This window comes from Hippopotamus amphibius, chromosome 10, assembly GCF_030028045.1.
Source record: "Hippopotamus amphibius kiboko isolate mHipAmp2 chromosome 10, mHipAmp2.hap2, whole genome shotgun sequence".
Taxonomy (NCBI): Eukaryota; Metazoa; Chordata; class Mammalia; order Artiodactyla; family Hippopotamidae; genus Hippopotamus; species Hippopotamus amphibius.
Genome location: NC_080195.1, coordinates 60,059,737 through 60,079,319, shown reverse-complemented (window position 1 = coordinate 60,079,319; position 19,583 = coordinate 60,059,737). Strand labels below are relative to the sequence as shown.

Sequence of the window (19,583 nt, the reverse complement as noted above, 5' to 3'; positions counted from 1 at the left end):
GTCCTGGAGAATGTTCTGTGTGCACTTGAAAAGAATGTGTATTCTGCCACTTTAGGATGAGATATCTTTTCTGTAGAAATCTATTAAGTCCATCGCGTCTAATATGTCATTTAAGGCCACTGTTTCCTTATTGGTTTTATGTCTGGGTAATCTATCCGTTGATATGAGTAGGGTATTATAGTCCCCTACTATTACCATATTATTGTCAATTTTTTCCTTTATAATTATTATTATTTACTTTATATATTTAGGTGCTCCTATGTTAATATATATTAGGTGCATATAAGCTTACAAATGTTACATCTACTTCTTGGATTAACCCTTTTATCATTATATGATGTACTTCTTTGTTTTTTGTTCTAGATTTTGTTTTAAAGTCCTTTTGTCTAATATGAATATTGCTACCCCATAAGCTGTTATTCTTAAAGTTGTGAGGCGATATCATTAGCACTATCTCTTCCAGTTTATTCTGATACTTAATGTCTTAGTCAGGTGGCATTGCTATAACAAAACTCTATAGACTGGTTGGCTTAAACATGTGATGTTTATTTCTCATAGTTCTGTGAGTTTAAGAAATCCAAGATTAAGGTGCAGGCAGATTCAGTTCCTGTTGAGGACCCTTTCCTGACTGGTAGACAGCCACCTTCTTGCTTTGTCCTCACAGGGTAGAGAGGGAGAGAGAGCTCTATTCGCTCTTCCTTTTCTTTCTTTTTTTTAATTTGCAAAAATCTTTTTTTAATAGGTTTATCTATTTTTATTTATTTATATATTTATTGGCTGTGTTGAGTATTTGTTGCTGCGTGTGGGCTTTTCTCTAGCTACACCGAGCAGGGGCTACTCTTTGTTGTGGAGCATGGACTCTATTCACGTGGGCTTCAATAGTTGTGGCATGTGGGCTCAGTAGTTGTGGCTCACAGGCTCTAGAGCGCAGGTTCAGTAGTTGTGGTGCACGGGCTTAACTGCTCCACAGCATGTGGGATCTTCCCAGGCCAAGGATCAAACCCATGTCCCCTGCATTGGCAGGTAGATTATTAACCACTGAGCCACCAAGGAAGTCCTCTCTTCCTTTTCTTGTAAGGACACTAATACCAGCATGTGGGCCCTGACCTCTTGTAAACCTAATTACCATAAGAAGGTTCCACCTCCAGTTAGGTATTCAGTATATACATTTTGAAGGGACACAAACATTCAGTCCATGATAGTTCTTTTATTGTATGTCTTCTCTGCCTCCACCTGAGAAGGATGATTCTGTTTATTTTTTTATTTTTAATGTGCTTTTATTGTGAACGTTAGTTACTGTAATTCTGACATCAAAGAAGAACACAAAGTGAAAGCTAAAAGTTCTTTGTTTAATCTGTAGTAGTCTCACTCCTTAGTGTAACTAATGTTTATTTTCCAGGATATGCAAAAAATTATTGTTAGTATATATGACGTATGTAGCTAATTTTTTTACATTTAGATCTTCAGTCCATATGGATTTGTGAGTGTGTGTGTGTGTTTATGGTAAAGCAGGGATCAATCTATTTTCAGATTTTTAGCTGTTGTCTTTTTAGCATGTCTTGACTAATTCATTATTTCCCCACTATACAATGTATTATTTACTGTATGTCACTATATATATTGATCTGTTTGTATACTTTCAATTGTTTCAAGACACTAAGCTTTTTATTGTTTTTACTTTAGTATCTTTTATCCCCCTTACTGTGCTGTTTTGTGTGTGTGTGTGTATGTGTGTGTGTTTAAACATATTGTCTCTAGTCGCAAGAATTTTTACCATGGTTTTCACTGCAGTTGCATTGAATTTGTGTGCCAACATGGGGGAGATTTGCTGTCTGTGTAGTATATATTACGTTTTCCTTCTCAGGAACATGACATATTTTTCATTTATTCAGTTCAATTGCTTAGGTCTGTAGGATCTTTACAACATTATTCATGGATGTTTTAAATGTTAATATTTTGTAAATACTGTCTTTTTCTACAGTAAATTTGTAAAGCTTGCCACTTGTTATAACATGATGAATATACATTTTGTATACAGTTTGCAGTGTTTGCAAGCAACCTTCTAATAGCACTTTACTTGGCCTATTTAGGTTTTTCCAGTAATATGTTTTTCAAATAATAATTTTGTCTGTTCATTTCTTATTCTTCCCTGTTTCCTTTTCTTGTCTCATTGCACTGGATGGTGATAATGATAGTGCAGCATCTTGTCTTGATCTTTTGTTAATAACCATGCCCCCTTTTAAATTTTAGCACTGTGATGGCTGTTGATTTGAGAAAAACCTACTTTATTATGAAGAATCCTTTTCTCACTTGTTAGTTATTTGTTAAAAAATCAGATAATGAATATTAAATTTTATTAAATGCCTTTTTGGCATCAGAAGAGAAAGTTATGTGACCTTTCTAGTGTGATGAATAGTCTAAAAATATCCTTTCATTCTTGAATATCCTACTTGGTCATTGTGTCTTTTTTTTAAAACAGAGCTGTGTGTTATTTCATAATATTATATGAAATTTTCAATATTTATAAATTGCTCTTTCATTTGCGTATTTTTGGGTATAATACTAGACTTGTGATAGCTTGGTGAAATACAGAATAGTTTCATATTTTATATGTCTTAGGTTAAATTTTCAAGGCTTTGTAATTATATATGCTCGAAAGCATGATAAGAGAAATGATAGTAAATTTTTTGGACTTGATACTTTTCTGGTGGAGTGGTTTAAAAAACCCTTTTCTTCTGTAGCTGTTAAATATGGTCAGTGTGAATTGTCAGTCCTTTTTTGTAATATCCTCAATCATCTCTTGCACAGTAAAGTTTGCTTTCTTATCTATGTATCTAGCTCTGTGTATCTATGTATCTATTTAATATATTCATGTATGGCTTTTTTCTCCCAAAAAGGTTCATGGAAAAAATATTTTGTAAAGGTTTTGTTTTTGTTTAGAACTGTTGAACATGTTTAAAACATTTTTCTTGATTATCTTGAAAGTGATGCACTTCTGCATTTTTGTATTTATTTAGAAATATTAACTAGACATAACTAAATTTTTAAGATATTTATACAGTTTCCGTATTCAAGTACTTTACATTGGTTTACTTCTTAATTTAAGTATTTATTTTGCTAGGACATGTATGTGAGTTGTAAACTCTCCAAGGATTTGTTATATATGTTCTAGTATACCTATCAATGAAGAGCATCTTGCTTGTGTTTGGTATTCATGAGTGTTAGTCCTGTGTTCCTTAAAATGATTTACATTTTGTTCATTGCTTTTAGGAAGGAAATTAGTATTCTAAAGGTGAGGTTTGGTATCATTTTATTTTTTAAATTTTTTTAAGAACTTTTATTGAGATACAGTTGAGATACAATAAAAAGCATATATTTAAAGTGTACAATTTGATATTTTTTCTTATTAGTAAGGTATTTTATTTTAACTTTTGCTTGTAGAATAGTTTTTCTTCATCTTTCAGATAGAAAAATTAATTTCACATTTATATGTGTTTTTTAAAGTCATGTTTTCTGGCAGTTGGTCTATCTTTAATAAAGTGTTTTATACAGATTTTTGGTAGAGGAACCCTCCAAAGGAAGAAACTTTGATATTGTATTTGGTTTGACAGATCCAAATGTATTAGTTATCTATTGCTTAGTAACAAAATACCCTAAAATTTAGCAGTTTTAAAACAGCATACATTTATTATCTCTCAGTATCTTTGGGTCAGGAATCCAGGCATGGCTCAGCTGGGTCCTTTATTTCAGAATCTCACAAGGCTGCAGTCAGGGTGCAGCTAGGGCTGGGACCTTATCTGGTGACTGGAGAGGGATCTGCTCTTAAGCTTACTCTTGGCCCAGTCTAGTGCTTTTTCCACTGCAACATGTGTTGGTAATTGTTTGACTCATTTAAGAGTCATTCTTTGGATCTTAAATCCAGCCCCGGGAACATCTAGCTCTTTTCAGTCCTTCCTATTAGTCAGTCATTAGTGTCTGTGTGTGTGTATGTGTGTGTGTGTGTGGGCATGCGTGTGCACATATGTGTACTTACAGGAGTGGAAGAGGGGAGAGAGTTTGATCATATGTTAGTGTAAATTGTTACCGTTTTTAAGAGCTATGTTTTTCTTTTCTCCTTAGGTGCCTTAGCTGGACCAGTTATTGTGGAGCCACATGTCACAGCAGTATGGGGAAAGAATGTTTCGTTGAAGTGTTTAATTGAAGGAAATGAAACTATAACACAAATTTTATGGGAGAAGATACATGGCAAAAGTGCACAGACTGTGGCAGTTCATCATCCTCAATATGGATTCTCTGTTCAAGGAGAATATCAGGGAAGAGTCTTGTTTAAAAACTATTCGCTTAATGATGCAACAATTACTCTACATAACATAGGCTTCTCTGATTCTGGACAATACATATGCAAAGCTGTTACATTCCCACTTGGAAATGCTCAGTCCTCTACAACTGTAACTGTATTAGGTAGGTGTACTTGAATTACATATTTTGGTGGTAGTAGTGAGGATTATAGTAAAAGTATTTTCAAGAACTTAAAATGATTGAAATTATAAATAAATGTAGGTTTAAAATAAAAGAATTCAAATATGATTTTTCAAGTTCTGTCATAAAATTCTATGGTTCTAGACTCTCAGTTTAAACTAAATCTTGTCCCTATCTACCTATCTATATAATGCTGTGTAATTTATAGCTGTTTTACTTTCTTCATGAAAGATTGTTTTTTATTTATAACACTAAGTGCTGTTTCTTTGACATTTATTTTCTTTATTTCCCTTCAAATTTTCAACCTTTAAATTACCATCTTTAAGTAAGCTTTTCCGTTTTTTAAGTGACTGTGCTCTTTAAAGTCATTGACATCTCATGTTTGTTTTTCAAATCAGATTTATTTCTGCTGTTGTGGATTTGCATAGCTATTTGAATCTTGGCCTGTTGCTTGCATTGAATGATCTTCTGCCTTTTCCTGTCTGATAACTATTAAAGTTTGTGGTGGAATTTAGGTAGAGCTTATTAGCATTGAAATAGCCACCTGTGGTGAAAGGTAAACCAATTTGGAATAGCTGGTGAGTACTTCTGGTATACTAGAACAAGGATTAAGGAGTAATAGCAACCTTAGCCATTTCTACCCAGAGTGAAACTCCTTTAATGGGTGGTCTTTGCTCTGAATCTGCCTGTTTACCTTTCAGGGACTTTGTCAGGTTTGCTGATAGCTTTTCCTACTTAATCCTTCTTCTTCACTTTTCTCCAGATGTTGTTCCTTAATAAGCCTTTTGCACTTCTCATTTGATCTCAGTGTCTGCTTGCAGAGAACCAAATAATTACACAGCCTCTAATATTTAATGGCATGATTTCAGGGTCTCTGACGTTCAGGAAAGCAACTTTGTCCAAATTTGTTACTGTTTTTTCTTGCTGGGAAATACTACTTAAAAATAGAAATAAAATTAAATATTTGAAGACTTTTTATTTTAAGAGCCTGCCCTAAGAGCTGTGGGAAAAATATAACTTATGTTTACAAAATTGATACTTTTGAGAATTGTTTTGATTGGAAGGCAGGGCATAAATATCTGAAGAGTCAAGTGCAAGCCATTGGGGTAAAGTCACAAAAAATTTAGTTTCAAGAAAAAATAGATAAATAGTTTGCGTGTAGAAGAGAGAACTCATGAAAATAAGACTTTTTGCTTCAAATTTTAGTAATTCCCCCTAAATTAATACAATACTCAATGGTTTGAAACTCAAGACTGCTTATAGTATAAGACCAGTCGTGATTTTACCTGTGTCTACTTCTCTAACTTCATCTATTCTGTTCCTTGCTCTGCTTCTCCCAACAACCCAAATTTTATAATCATAATTAACTACTTCCAGTTCATTAACACCTATGTTTTTACATGTATGATACCTTATGCCTGGATTGCCACCTTTTTCTTCCTGTCTCTTTCTTCTACGTTCTTCTATTTAACTGCTACTGATCAAACCACATCCTTTTGGAAGCCATTCTTGAAATATCTACCCCTTTTCAATTTGATGGGTTTTTTTTTTAATCTCTTTTGCCATTGTGTCTTGAGCTTATCTTTGTTGCAGCAGTTAACATAGTGCTTATTATATGTCTTCTTTGCTATAAACTTGTAGTGGACTGTGACTGTGCACTTTTAAATTTAACTTTATATCCCTAAAGCTTGTAAGAGTTTCTGGTATGTAGCTGAATACACTGAATGTTATTTAAGTAGGGTGTAGTAGTGGATAAGTAAACTCTGTAGTATAGAAATGTTTTGTAGAAAAATAGTCAAGCCAGTCCTTGAATGGTGGATAGGTTTCAGGTGGGCAAAAAGAAAAGAAGTATAGGGAGGAGAATAAGGGAGTCAATGCAGGGAGGCAGAAAACAGCATATCTTAGGGCAGAGTTTTTTCAATATTGGCGTTGAAATTTTGGGCTGAAATTCTTTGTTCTGGTAGCTGTCCTGTCCATTGTAGACTGTTTAGCAGCATCCATGACCTCTACCCACTAGATGCTAGTAGTAGGTCCTCAAGTTGTGACAAGTTAGAACGTCTCTCAGCATTGCCAAGTGTCCTCTGGGGGACCACTGAATAATTTGTTGATTGTTCAGAGGATTTATATAAAATACAAGAATTAAAGACTAGAAAGGTAGATTAGGCCCACTTTAAAGTAATTTGAGTATTAAGATGGAGAATTTGAGCTTTATATTACTGGAAATGCAAACAGTATAAGCGTTGTACTTCTTCTCACCTCTCTTCTTTTATTCTCAGATTCTTGCTGTTTATTTTTTATTTTTTATTTTTTTTGGCTGCACCTTACAGCATACAGGATCTTAGTTCCCCAGCCAGGGATCGAGCCTGTGCCCCCTGTAGTGGAAGCATGTAGTCCTAACCACTGGACAACCAGGGAATTCCCAAATTCTTGCTGTTTAAACTGTGGTTCGTAAACCAGCAGTAGTGGCATCACTTGGGAGCATGTTAGAAATACAGAATTACAGACCTCTCCCAGACTTGTTGAATGATAAATCTACATTTTAGCAAGATCCTGGGGTAATTTTTATGCACAGTAGGGTTTGAGAAACACTGCTTTGACCATCTTGTCACTTTGCTTAGAGGGATGCCTAATTCATAGACCTGATTTGGGAGTGATGTGATGAAAGTCATGATTTAGGAAGATGAGTCTGGTGTTTCTGATGGATTGAAATGTAAAGTCCTGAAATCATAATGCTTCAGCCCATGAGGCCATAAAAGCTTGAAGTTAACTTTCTAATTTCTGCCACTTGAGTGAAGAAGGGAGCTATTACAAACGAAAAACTAGCAAAACTTTGTAACTGACTATATATAAGAAGCTAAGGAGGTTTGAACAATAACAGGTTTTGAACCTTAGTGATTAAGTAAATTATGTTACCCTTAATTTAAATGGGTATGTCTGAATGAAAAACACACTGGGGATAGGGAAGATGAAATGATGAACTCAACACTGGCTTATTGAGTTGAAGGATACACAGGCATACAATACCAGGTAGGTGGTTAGAAATTGTAGAGTCAAGGTTTGTATCAAATGAGTGATCATCAGGTGATAGTGTTTATCAGATAAAAGTTTTTAAGAGATATACAAAAAGTAACTGAAGGCCTAAGACTATTTATTATGGCAGAGATTGGAAGAAATAGAGATGAAGAGTTCAGAAAGCTAGCTTTGAGGAAAAGCTGGCAAGGTAATATTATTCATATCAAGAGAAGATTAAAGTTTTTTTTTTTAATAAATTATTTATTTATTTATTTATTTATTTATTGGCTGCATTGGGTCTTCATTGCTGTACACAGGCTTTCTCTAGTTGTGGTGAACAGGGGCTACTCTTCGTTGCAGTTCATGGGCTTCTCATTGCTGTGGCTTCTCGTTGCAGAGCATGGACTCTAGGCACGTGGGCTTCAGCAGTTGTGGCACGTGGGCTCAGTAGTTGTGGCTTGCCGGTTCTAGAGCGCAGGCTCAGTAATTGCGGCACACAGGCTTAGTAGCTCTGCAGCATGTGGGATCTTCCCGTACCAGGGCTCAAACTCATGTGCCCTGCATTGGCAGGTGGATTCTTAACCACTGCACCAGCAAGGAAGCCCCAAGATAAGAGTTTTTAAAATTACTCTAGCAGCTTTTTCCCACAGAGAGAATCAAGCTGTACAGAAAATGATTTCAGTGACCATTTTTTCAGTTCTCCTAAGGTTGGCACATAGCTACTATCATTCTAAATGCATAGCCCAGGAGTTAATTCATTACTTACAGCAGATACCTGAAGGCATTAGAACTTAATTCTTTTGGAACTGTTTGGGAAGAACTGCAGTAAGAACCAAATTCTACCAAGTCAGTCAAAGAGGATAGGCAAAGAAAAGTACTGAGTGTGTAAGTTAGGCAGTGACATTAGAGTTTCAAAGGAGTGGTGGTAATAGAAACTGAATTAAGGGAATGTAATATAGCAAAAAGCTTTGGGAAGATTGAACAACAAATGCCCCATAGCAGGAGAGTTATTGTACAATTGGTTACTTCCTCTTGATATATGCGATATTATATAATTAAAATTGTAGTTAAAAGAAGTATTGCTGCTTGAAAATAAAATGAGCCACAAAATTGTAGGTATGCCATGATTACATCTCTATAGAAACTAGAAATAGAAATAAAGAGAAGGAAATGGAAGAATATGGTATGACTGTATTAGGATGTTAGAGTTGGGGAAAATTTTTTTTCCCCAATTTTTAGTAATATTACTTTTGTAATTAAAAAAAGGACTTCCACTGCTGGACATTACAGAGTAACAGGGATTGGATTTACTTTTTCTCTCTCTAGCAACAAGAAAACTAGGCAGCTTAGTCACTGGACAGTAGGCAGAGTAGGGTTATGATCCCTGAAAGAAGGAAAATAAACAAGATGAGTTCTACAGTTGCTCTAGCCTCCTCCTTAGGCAGTTTCTAATGACAGCTCAGTGACAAGGAATTCAAGCAGAGAATGCTGGTCTCACTGAGTTTGAAACAGGTGATTAGAATTTGTGGAGAATACTGGAAAGAAGAGAGCATCAGAGAGAAAGAATGTGTGTGCTTTAGAGACCTACAGAAAGGCCCTCTGAAGTCTTTGGCTTAGTATTGATCTGTGTACATATCAGAGAAAACTTTTGAGATAGGGGAAAGAACCAACAGAAGGAAGTAGGCTTAATAATCCTGGTGTTGATACAGGGCTGGGAAAACTTCATATTACCCCAGATTAGAGTATATAGGGCATTGGGTAGCATCTTAAGAGGAAGCAGCAACAAAACCACTAGACAGGGAAGGGTACAAAGAAGTTAACTAAAATGTTGGGGAATATGAGAAAAGTTACTTTAGAAAGCCAATGAAGTCTGCAACCAGGAGATTGAGTTCCTTCAGAAGAAATAGAAATAACATAATTTAAAATTTAAGATAATTTTTTAAGTTCCTCGAAGATAAAAGCCTCTATCAATGGCACAGGTTGTTCACACCAACTCTCACTTGGTGAGGTATGGGCAGGTGACATATTAAAAACCATTGAAAACTTCAAAGAAATAACAACATAGTGAGGAATATAAGGAAACCAAATCTAAGAGAAGGTAGAAACATAGAAATAAACCTAGCCCTAAAAGCTGAAATCTGTATTCAAACTTGGGGACATTTAGAAGAGACACTTAAGATGATGAACTAAGATTCTGAGAGCCTTGAGAAGTGAGAGACAAATATCTGAATGCAAGTCTGCTCAAGATGGGATTTCTAATAACCTTTCTTATATTCTCCTGGTACCCACAGGCTTTAACATTTTCAGAATAGTAGTATACTTGAAGTAAACCAGCCTTCTTACAGACTTCTAGGCCTGGTTTATATCACTTCAGTAGTCTGAAATAAAGGAGATCATGGACTGGATAGTGTTCTGAGGAGCTAGCTTAGCAGAAGAAAACACAAATCTTTCCTGGAAGAAGGGTGTTACATTCTAAGCCTCAAATTATTTCTGCCTTAATTATTCAAACTCAAGCATATCATCTGCTTTAATAACCAGGCATAAAAGTGAAGACCCCACAAGCAGCAGCCAGTGCAAACAAGAGAATAGAAACAGACCTGCATAAGATGTTGGAATTATTGGACACAGACTATTAAACAATAGTGCTTACCATTTGAAGGGATAAGTCAATTTATTAAATTTCTGCAGAGAATAAGAAACTGCGCACACACACACACACACACCCCCCTCACATAGTAATTTGGCCTCGAAGTAGATAGGTAATTCTTAGTACAAGCATACCTCGGAGATATTGTGGGTTCAGTTCTAGACCACTGCAATAAAGGTTATATTGCAATAAAGTGAATATCACAGTAAAACGGTGACATGAATTTTTTGGTTTCCTAGTGTTATAAAAATTATGTTTATACTGTACTGTAGTCTGTTAAGTGTGCATTATGTCTTAAAAACAATGTACATACCTTAATTAAAAAAAATTTTGTTGCTAAAAAATGCTAACTATTATGAGTCTTAAGCCAGTTGTAATCTTTTTACAGTTAGTAACATCAAAGATCACAGATCATCATAACATATAATAATAAAGAAAAAAGTTTTAAATATTGTGAGAATTACCAAAATGGGGCAAAGAGACAGGAAGTGAATAAATGCTGTTGGAAAAATGGTACTGATAGACTTGCTCAGTTCAGGGTTGCCCCAAACCACGTGTTTGTGAACAGCGCAATATTTATGAAGCACAATAAAGCAAAGTTCAATAAAATGAGGTATGCCTTGTATGTAAAAGTAGTTAACTGATAAATTTTATACATTTGAATTAAAAACTTCTCATCAAAACACACCATAGGGTAAAGAGATGAGCCCTAAACTGGTGGAAGATATTTGCACATATAATCAGAAAAGGACTCTCCCAAATCAGTAAGAAAAAAAGCAATTGGCTTTAATAGGTATTTTGCAGAAGAAGTTGTTCCAGATGGCTCATAAACAAGAAAATATCCTTAAATGTCATTCATAATCTGAGAAATTAAAAACAAGGTCTCAATGATAAGCTGTTACATACTTACAAGATTGGCAAACATTGAGAAGTCTGACAGTATCAACTGTAAGTGGGTATGTTGAACCAACCAGAGTGCTAAGATTGGGAGTAAATTGGTACTTTGGAAAGCTTTTTGGCATTATCTGGTGAATAATGTAAGTAAACATAGTAGCAAGGCATAAACTAGAGAAATTTTTACACACATATATCAAGATACATGAATGAAAATGTTTCTTATAAAATTGTTTGTACCAAACAAGAAACAGCACCAGTGTCCAACAGTAAATGAACCATACAGTAGTTAAAACTAATAATTTATACAATTGGGTGCAAATCTAAATGATCTAAAAGTAAAAAATAAAAACAAGAATTGCAAAGTAACAATCTAAGTCTAAACGATCCCACATAAATAAGTCTCAGGAACAGAAAGTTGAGACAAAAGAAAAAATATTAAAAAAATTAACCAATTAGAAATTTTGGAAATGAAAAAAAAAATTTTAGGTTAAAAACTTAATGCACACAATAAGCTATAGGCTTGAGCCAAAGAATTCTTGAATTGAGTACTAAGGAATTTATGCAGAAAGGAGCATATAAAATTTGCTGGAAAATATGAAGGGATAGCTAGCATATATATGGAGGGTAGGTTGAAGGGGTCTAACATTAAAGTTACTTCTCCTGTTGAGGAGCTTTCTTATACTAGGTAAAGGTAGATAGCATGTACATTTCAATAAACATAACAGTGACATTACATTTTAACAGCGCCTATTTTAAATGTGTTGTAAACATTTTTGCTGCAAATTGAAGCATTATACCTTAAAACCGCTTTTTCTTTTCCCTTTCAGAGTAATAGTACCTTTACTCTCCTAATGGAAATTATGATCAAATTTGCAGGAATTTTTTTTTATATACTCATTTTGGGGAGAACTCATTTGTCCCTGTAAAGAAAAGTGTATCCCTGCCAGAGAGCCATCTTTGTGATGGTTATATAAAGTCTTGCTTTTTGTTCAGCCTGACTTATGATCTTCCCTTGTTCGATGACTCCAGTTGGTGTTGGCATTAAGTGTGTGTGTATCTTATATGCAGTTGTCCCTAAGTTTATGAAATATGGCTAGATGTGGCTTGGAAGGAGTAAATATGCTCTTAATTGAAATGTAACTAATTTTTTTAAATTTAAACAGTTGAACCCACTGTGAGCCTGATGAAAGGGCCAGATTCTTTAATTGATGGAGGAAATGAAACAGTAGCAGCCATTTGTATCGCAGCCACTGGAAAACCAGTTGCACATATTGATTGGGAAGGTGATCTTGGCGAAATGGAATCCACTACGACTTCTTTTCCGAATGAAACAGCAACAATTATCAGCCAATACAAGCTTTTTCCTACCAGATTTGCTAGAGGAAGGCGAATTACTTGTGTTGTAAAACATCCAGCCTTGGAAAAGGACATCCGATATTCTTTCATATTAGATATACAGTGTAAGTAAATGATAACATTTGCCTTTTAAACGTCATGCATTTTATTTTAATTTTCTTCCTTTGACATAATTCTTTATCAACCTGTCTTTAGTTTGAGGATTTAGTGTTCAGATATAATAGATTTTCCTTGTTGACTTTTTTTCTTAGTTAAAAAAATATTTTCAGGGAAATTTCATTTAACCAGAACATTTTTATCAGTTTGTAAAGACAGACAGTGATTTTAAAGTTGCTGTCCAACTTAAAATTATTTAGCCTTGTCCTTTTTAGACCTTAAAAATAGGCTAGACTTAGGTGAATTGTGGAAATGTATACCTCAGAATGTGCAATACTTGGAGAAAAACAGCTGCTTCTCCAATTCAATTAATTTAGCAGTCGTTCATTCTACCCATGATGTTTTCAGCAAGAATCTTTTACTTCCTAGATACATTTTAATTAGTGTGAAAATCTGTGTTTTTTTCAGTGTTGTTTCTAGTCTGATTTTATTGATCATGTTGTAAGATCCTCACAGGGGTAAAACAAAGTCATCATTGGGATGATAATAATCTTAGATAAGGTTCAAAGCTGGCCCATCTTGTGCTTTTATTTTTTTTGTTAAGGGCTACTAAGGAGATAAAATCTTGTATCCAAAATTCATATCTCAAAATTTGGAGGTATTCTTTAGGGATACTTTAACACCTATTTTCTCCTCCTTTGAAAATAAATTAAACCCACAGATATCTGTATTGTTCTTTTGGCAACATTTTTTATTACCAATTTTAAGTTAGAAAAAATGTTTGTTAATTCTTGGTATTTATTAGAGGCAGGCTTTTTTTTTTTTTTTTTTTTAACTATTAAGGTAATTGTACCTTAGTATAAAAAGTTTAATTTTTTACCACTTTTTTTTTTTTTGTAAACCTTGCTTGTTTGACTTCAGGCTTCCCTGCAGAGTTAAAGACTGACCTGGTCTCTCTCTAACTTCCTATCTGGCCATGTACAGTTTATCTAGTTTACTTGTATAGCTCACAGAAGGGTGGAGGGTCCCTGTACCATACATAAATAGCATTTCTTTATCTTCTTTCTTAGTATCCTATTCTTTTCCTTCTTGGCCCTCATAACGGATTTTAGTTAAATGTTTTAAAACATCATGTTCCGTGTTACCATTGGAATATAAGTTTTGTGAATACAGAGTCTATATGTATACTAAACATCTAAAACAGTGCCTGCCATTTAATAGGAGCTAAACAATGATGGTCAAATGAATGATTAGTATTGGATTTTACAGTTTGAAAGTATACATCTATATTGATGATAAATGTGAGTAATTACTCATTTAACTAATTATATTGCACATATGCTAAAAGACCTTTGGATGCATTGAATGGATAAAAATTCGTGTTTTAGAACAGTTGAGGCCTCGGATAACTTAGTTGTGATTTTAGTCTTGGAAAGTTTGTCACATCTCTGCATGCCCAGAGGACATTAATTAATTGTAATATAAGGAATCTAATTTTTTTTTCCTGTAATTGACTTGATGTCTCTTAAGGGGTATTTCCTTTCGAATTAAACATTTCTTTAAAGACAGCGTTATATAGTGACTTGGTGCTTAAATACCACGTCTTATTAACTAGTATATTTTCTTTGTTCATATGCCTCTGCATGTTTCATAATAGGACTCATATTTTGCTTTTGGTGATTATAGGTTTGTGAATATTCTTACATTGTGTCCATAATGACTAGACTTGTACATGCTTATAGTTGCCTCGTGTTTGGTGCTCGTTGTCCATTCATTCACTAGTTCTGTTAGTCAGCCAGTAGTTATTGAGTGCTGTATTCCTTATTTCTTATGTATATGACAGAAGGAACATACACAACTTCTAAAGTTATGTGTATTATGTTAATGCTTTATCATTGTATATTGCATCTGTCGTTAACAAAAGATAATATGTTGTATAATGCATTTATTTTATAGATGCTCCTGAGGTTTCAGTAACAGGCTATGATGGAAATTGGTTTGTAGGAAGAAAAGGTGTTAATCTCAAGTGTAATGCTGATGCAAATCCACCACCCTTCAAATCTGTGTGGAGCAGGTAATAATGTTAGATACTTCTAAAGAGAAATTATTTAAAAGTCAAAAGTATTTTTTTTAAAACATGTACACTTTATTATTTTTTTAAAACATGTACACTTTTTTAATTTTTATTTTTTGGGGAGACTTCATTGCTGCACATGGGCTTTTCTCTAGTTGTGGCGAGCGGGGGCTACTCTGTTGTGATGTGTGGGCTTCTCAGTGCGGTAGCTTCTCTTGTTATGGAGCACAGGCTCTAGGTGCACGGGTTTCAGTAGTTGCAGCATGAGGGCTCAGTAGCTGTGGCTTGTGGGCTTTAGAGCACAGGCTTAGTAGTTGTGGTGAGATCTTCCCAGACCAGGGATCAAACTCATGTACCCTGCACGGGCAGGCAGTTTCTTAACCACCGCACCACCAGGGAAGGCCCAAAAGTATTCCTTTTTTAAAAAATATTTACTCTCTATTTCTTTATTTTCTTTCTTTTGTTCGTTCGTTTGTTCGTTCATTCATTCCTTCTTGGCTGCGTTGGGTCTTCGTTGCTGCACACGGGCTTTCTCTAGTTGTGGTGAACTCGGACTACTGTTCATTGTGGTCCCTGGGCTCCTCATTGCAATGGCTTCTCTTGTTGCAGAGCACGAGCTCTAGGCACATGGGCTTCAGTAGTTGTGGTACACGGGCTCAATAGTTGTGGCTCACGGGCTCTAGAATGTAGGCTCAAAAGTTGTGGAGCACGGGCTTAGTTGCTTCGAGGCACGTGGGATCTTTCCGGTCCAGGGCTCGAACCCGTGTCCCCTGCATTGGCAGGCAGATTCTTAACCACTGAGCCACCTAGGAAGTCCCAAGTCGCAAAAGCATTCTTAAATGCATATTTGAACTTGTTTTTATCACTAATATAGGATTATACTAATAGCTGAAAATTAAGGGTTTCTAAGTGTTTTTCTGCCCCGCCTCTCCCCACCTTTCAGCCCCCATGATTCTGTTCCTTGCAGGCTACTTTGGCAACTTTAGCAGTTCCTTCTGGTATTTATCATCATAGGTCTTAAACTGCTGCTTTTTAATTTGCTAATTTTTAGTACTGTCTATTGACTTCTTATTATGAAAATGAAAATTTAGTTTTGTATCTACCCCTTCACGCATGAACATACCCATATACATATTCCTAACCTTCACAGGCTCAGTGAAATTAAGCAACTTTTAAATAAACTGTGTAATCATTGCCTCACTGTGGCAGGTAAATATTATTTAGAGAGAGCTAAGTAGTATACCGGAAATGTTATCTTTTGTTTCTAAAGCTATTTGGTTTTCCTGAGGCTAATAATTGCTTCTTAGTTGTATAGTTTACTATTTGAATGTCCTTCTCTTTATCTGTGAAATTTCAAATTGTTATTCTGAGGTTTTCATTTGTATTTCTCAGTATTTGCAACCTCCACGTGCACCCCCACCTCCCACCCCCACCTTTTCAATCTAGAGAATTGTATGTGTCAACTGAGGATTCTTTTTGCTTTTTTCTTCTTCCTTTTTTTCTTTTTTTTCCTTTTCTGCTTCTTTTTTTTTTTTTTTTTTTTTTTGGTCATTTCCCCAGCCTTTTTTTCCTGTTTACTTGTACTGGAATTGCTGTTTATTTTATACTAAACATTCTTCCTTTCTTAGTTTTCAGTTTTTGTTGTTCTCCCAAGATTTCCTTGATCCCTCCCCTCCATTGATTGAAAATTTTCTTTTGACATATTTTCAGTTTTTCAGAGTGTTTTCTTACTCTCTGTTCATTTTCATAGCATTCTTTACATAGTTTATGGATGTAGTATCTTCTTGTTTCTTCCTAGGGATACTAGAGTTATTTCCTCTGCAGAGTTTTTTTCTACTTCTTACATATTGTTTCTTTTTTCCTCCAGGTTCTTTTTTTTTGTTTGTTTGGTCTTTCATTTTGTAGATATTCCTTAATTTTCTCAGTTGTCCAGTCATTTCACAGTAATGCATTAAAATAAAATGCTGAGTGGAAACTTTCTATAGTGGCGAGTATTTATTGGGTAGATTCTACTTTGAGTGATCAACTAGAGGGGAGGTTATTTCCCTAGGGAAGCTTCAGATATCACTTATTGAAGAGTGGAATTCTTTTTTTCATAGCCAGTTTATTTATTCAATTAACCTTCATTATTTTCCCTAAAACATAAATGTCTGGTATCTGCACAGAGTTGGAAGCCATCTATTGTTTTGTTTTTTCCAACTTTCAGCTAATCTCCTGATTTTTAGCCCTCTGCCTCACTGTGGCCTTCTGCCGTACAGTGAGTCAAACTCCAAATCTTGGATTCCTTGAACCAAATTGGCTGCTTTCTCATTCATATGCCTCCTGCATGCACTTCTTCAGCAAAAGCAGAGCTTTTCAACCTTGGCACTGTTGACATTGTGGGTTGGATAAATCTTCGTTGTTGGAGGCAGTCTTGTGAATTGTAGGATTTTTAGTGGCATCCCTGGCCTCTCTTCTCTGGAGCCAATAGCACATACTCTCCCCACCCCCAGTTGTGACAACCAAAACTGTCTAATGACATACGAGATATATCCCCTGGAGACAGAATTACTCCTGATTGGGAAACACTGGCCTAAAGTATGTATTGTTTTCTGCATCTATTTTCTGTCTCCTAAAAGTTTGTTGAAACTTCTTATCTGATGAATTCTGCCTCCTGTTCTCTTTCTCCTCCTTGGGTTTTGATAGCTTTTTCATTCCTTTACTCTTGTTTTAGGTGGTATTTTGTGGGAGCAAAGAAGAATATATTTGGTCAGTCTGTTTTATTTAAGCAAAGGTAAAGTTTTAAAAGTAGAGGAGGCCTTCCATTTACATTTTCTTCAAAGTGGGAAGCAGGCATTGGTTAAGATGTGTGATAGGGTATTTCTAAAAGCCATGGAATTCTGAGTTCTCATCCTGGTGTCTGTACTTGGAGATGTCTTTTTTGAATAAGTTATTTTTACCTTTCTAATCCTTTGTTTCCTCACTGATAATAGTACTCCACAGAGTTTTTGTGAGGATGGAGACAGTGAATATAAATCATGTAGCATAAGTACAGGAGCATGGAAAGTGCTTAGCATGTCGTTTGTTGTGGGTTTAATATGATATTTAGATTTTTTTAGCTTATTTGAATAAACAACTTTAAAGGATTAAAAGCCATTTTTATATTTCTCAGAATTAAAGGGATTAGCATTTTGGGCCCAAAGTACAAAGCTAATTAGTAAGATACATAGACTTCATATTCATTCTTATACTCCTAAAAAGAGTTTTACCTTTTGAAAGCTGATGCTTATAAAAATGTTCTTCCAGAGTCCTCTTAAGAAGGCATGGGGTTTTTGTTTTTGTTCTTTAAACTATATAAGAATATTACCTTTATCCTTCAATGCTAAATTAAAGTCATAGCAACTGTATAAGATTTTACTGATTGTTCTTTTACGCACTTGGGATCACAGAACAAAATTCTTCCATCTCTTCTCCAGTGTTGATTTGCTTCTTTCTACCTTTTCGTTGTTCTTTGTTTTTATTGCCTTTGTAATAAGTTTTTGGTCTCCTACTCATGTGCTTAGATCATTGAAAGCAAGTACCAAATCTTATTTACCTGTGCATTTCAGCAACACCAGCAGAGCAGAGTATGGTAAATAGTAAGTTCTTAGTAATTACATAATGGATGGCTGAGTTAATGAGTGAATGAACTTTTTGAAAATCTCCTTAGCTCAAACTATAGTTTGAGTAGTTGAGTGTCTGGGTTTACTTCACTTTTTATCCTCTTATCTTAAAAAAATAATTTATGGGCTATAAAAACACTTTCAAAATAAATACCTCCCCCCCCCCCCCCCATGGTTTAGTTCTATTGCAATGAATAGCTTTACAGTTCTCATAGTGGGGTTTTATTCCTATTATGGTTTATAGTAATGTGTACACCAGATAGGACCTTTTAGCCCAGTTAGAGAAACCATTTAAAAAGTTATTATTGATACTCACGGTGCCTTGGTTTCTGTTGTCACAGATGCCTACCTTATGAATGAAATTATTTTATAAGAAAACCCTTGTTGGTGCTTTAGAAATTAATCATCTTTGGATAGGGCACAGTATAGATATATTTGGTCAGTATTAACTGTTGCTCTTTAAGTATGTTACAGAAGGTGCTAAAACATTATCATGTACAAAAATTATGACTTTTCATTAAGAAAGTTGTAGATATATCATGTATAGATTCATAATTCACTGAGAATTATTTTCATTCTTTTGGTACTATGGGTTATGTCTTCAAATAATAATGTTTATTTTGAATTTTCCAGTTTTCTGAATATAATTTCTTAAAAATCACATAATTTTTTGTCTCCTTTCCTCTTCCCTCTAATATTTTAGCCTAGCTTCACTTATGTGAGTTGATATTTTGAAAGAATGGGTATTCTTAATGGACTTTATTAGTTCATCTCTATTAAAATGAAAATTCATAACTTATATGCTTTTATTTCATAGTGAATTTTACCTAAAGGATGCTGATTTTTTCACTAACAACTTGAAAATGTAATATTTAATTAGCTGTCAATAAATAGAATCTGAAGATATTTAAAGTAATTTCATGCTTTTTAAAATCTAGGTTGGATGGACAGTGGCCTGATGGTTTGTTGGCTTCAGACAATACCCTTCATTTTGTCCATCCACTGACTTTCAATTATTCTGGTGTTTATGTCTGTAAAGTGACCAATTCCCTTGGTCAAAGGAGTGATCAAAAGGTCATCTATATTTCAGGTAAGTTACTATTTACTTACAAAATTAGCTACTTCAATTTATTTCTATGATAGCAGTCATAACTATAACACTATGATCTAGGCAGTAATTTGTATTTGTGAAGATACATATTCCTCAGTGTGAGGTTTTCCAAATAATCTAAAAGAGATATAACTCTACCTGAAGTACATATGTAAAGTGGCATTCCATTATTTAAGAAATGTCAAAATATCTATGCAGTAAGTTCATATACATTTTAAAACCATATGCATATAGCTAACTTTTCATTTAAATAGTATTAAATATTCTTTT

General features: G+C 34.6%; 1 protein-coding gene across 2 annotated transcripts in view; it reads left to right on the top strand.

The window, feature by feature from the left end:
• NECTIN3 (nectin cell adhesion molecule 3) overlaps positions 1-19,583 on the top strand; it is a 120,799-nt gene that overhangs the window by 33,718 nt on the left and 67,498 nt on the right. For both annotated transcript variants that reach the window (XM_057697616.1, XM_057697615.1), the window contains exons 2-5: positions 4,120-4,461; positions 12,199-12,495; positions 14,444-14,561; positions 19,141-19,292. In XM_057697616.1, the coding sequence (XP_057553599.1) occupies positions 4,120-4,461; positions 12,199-12,495; positions 14,444-14,561; positions 19,141-19,292 (909 nt within the window). The remainder of the gene's footprint in view (positions 1-4,119; positions 4,462-12,198; positions 12,496-14,443; positions 14,562-19,140; positions 19,293-19,583) is intronic.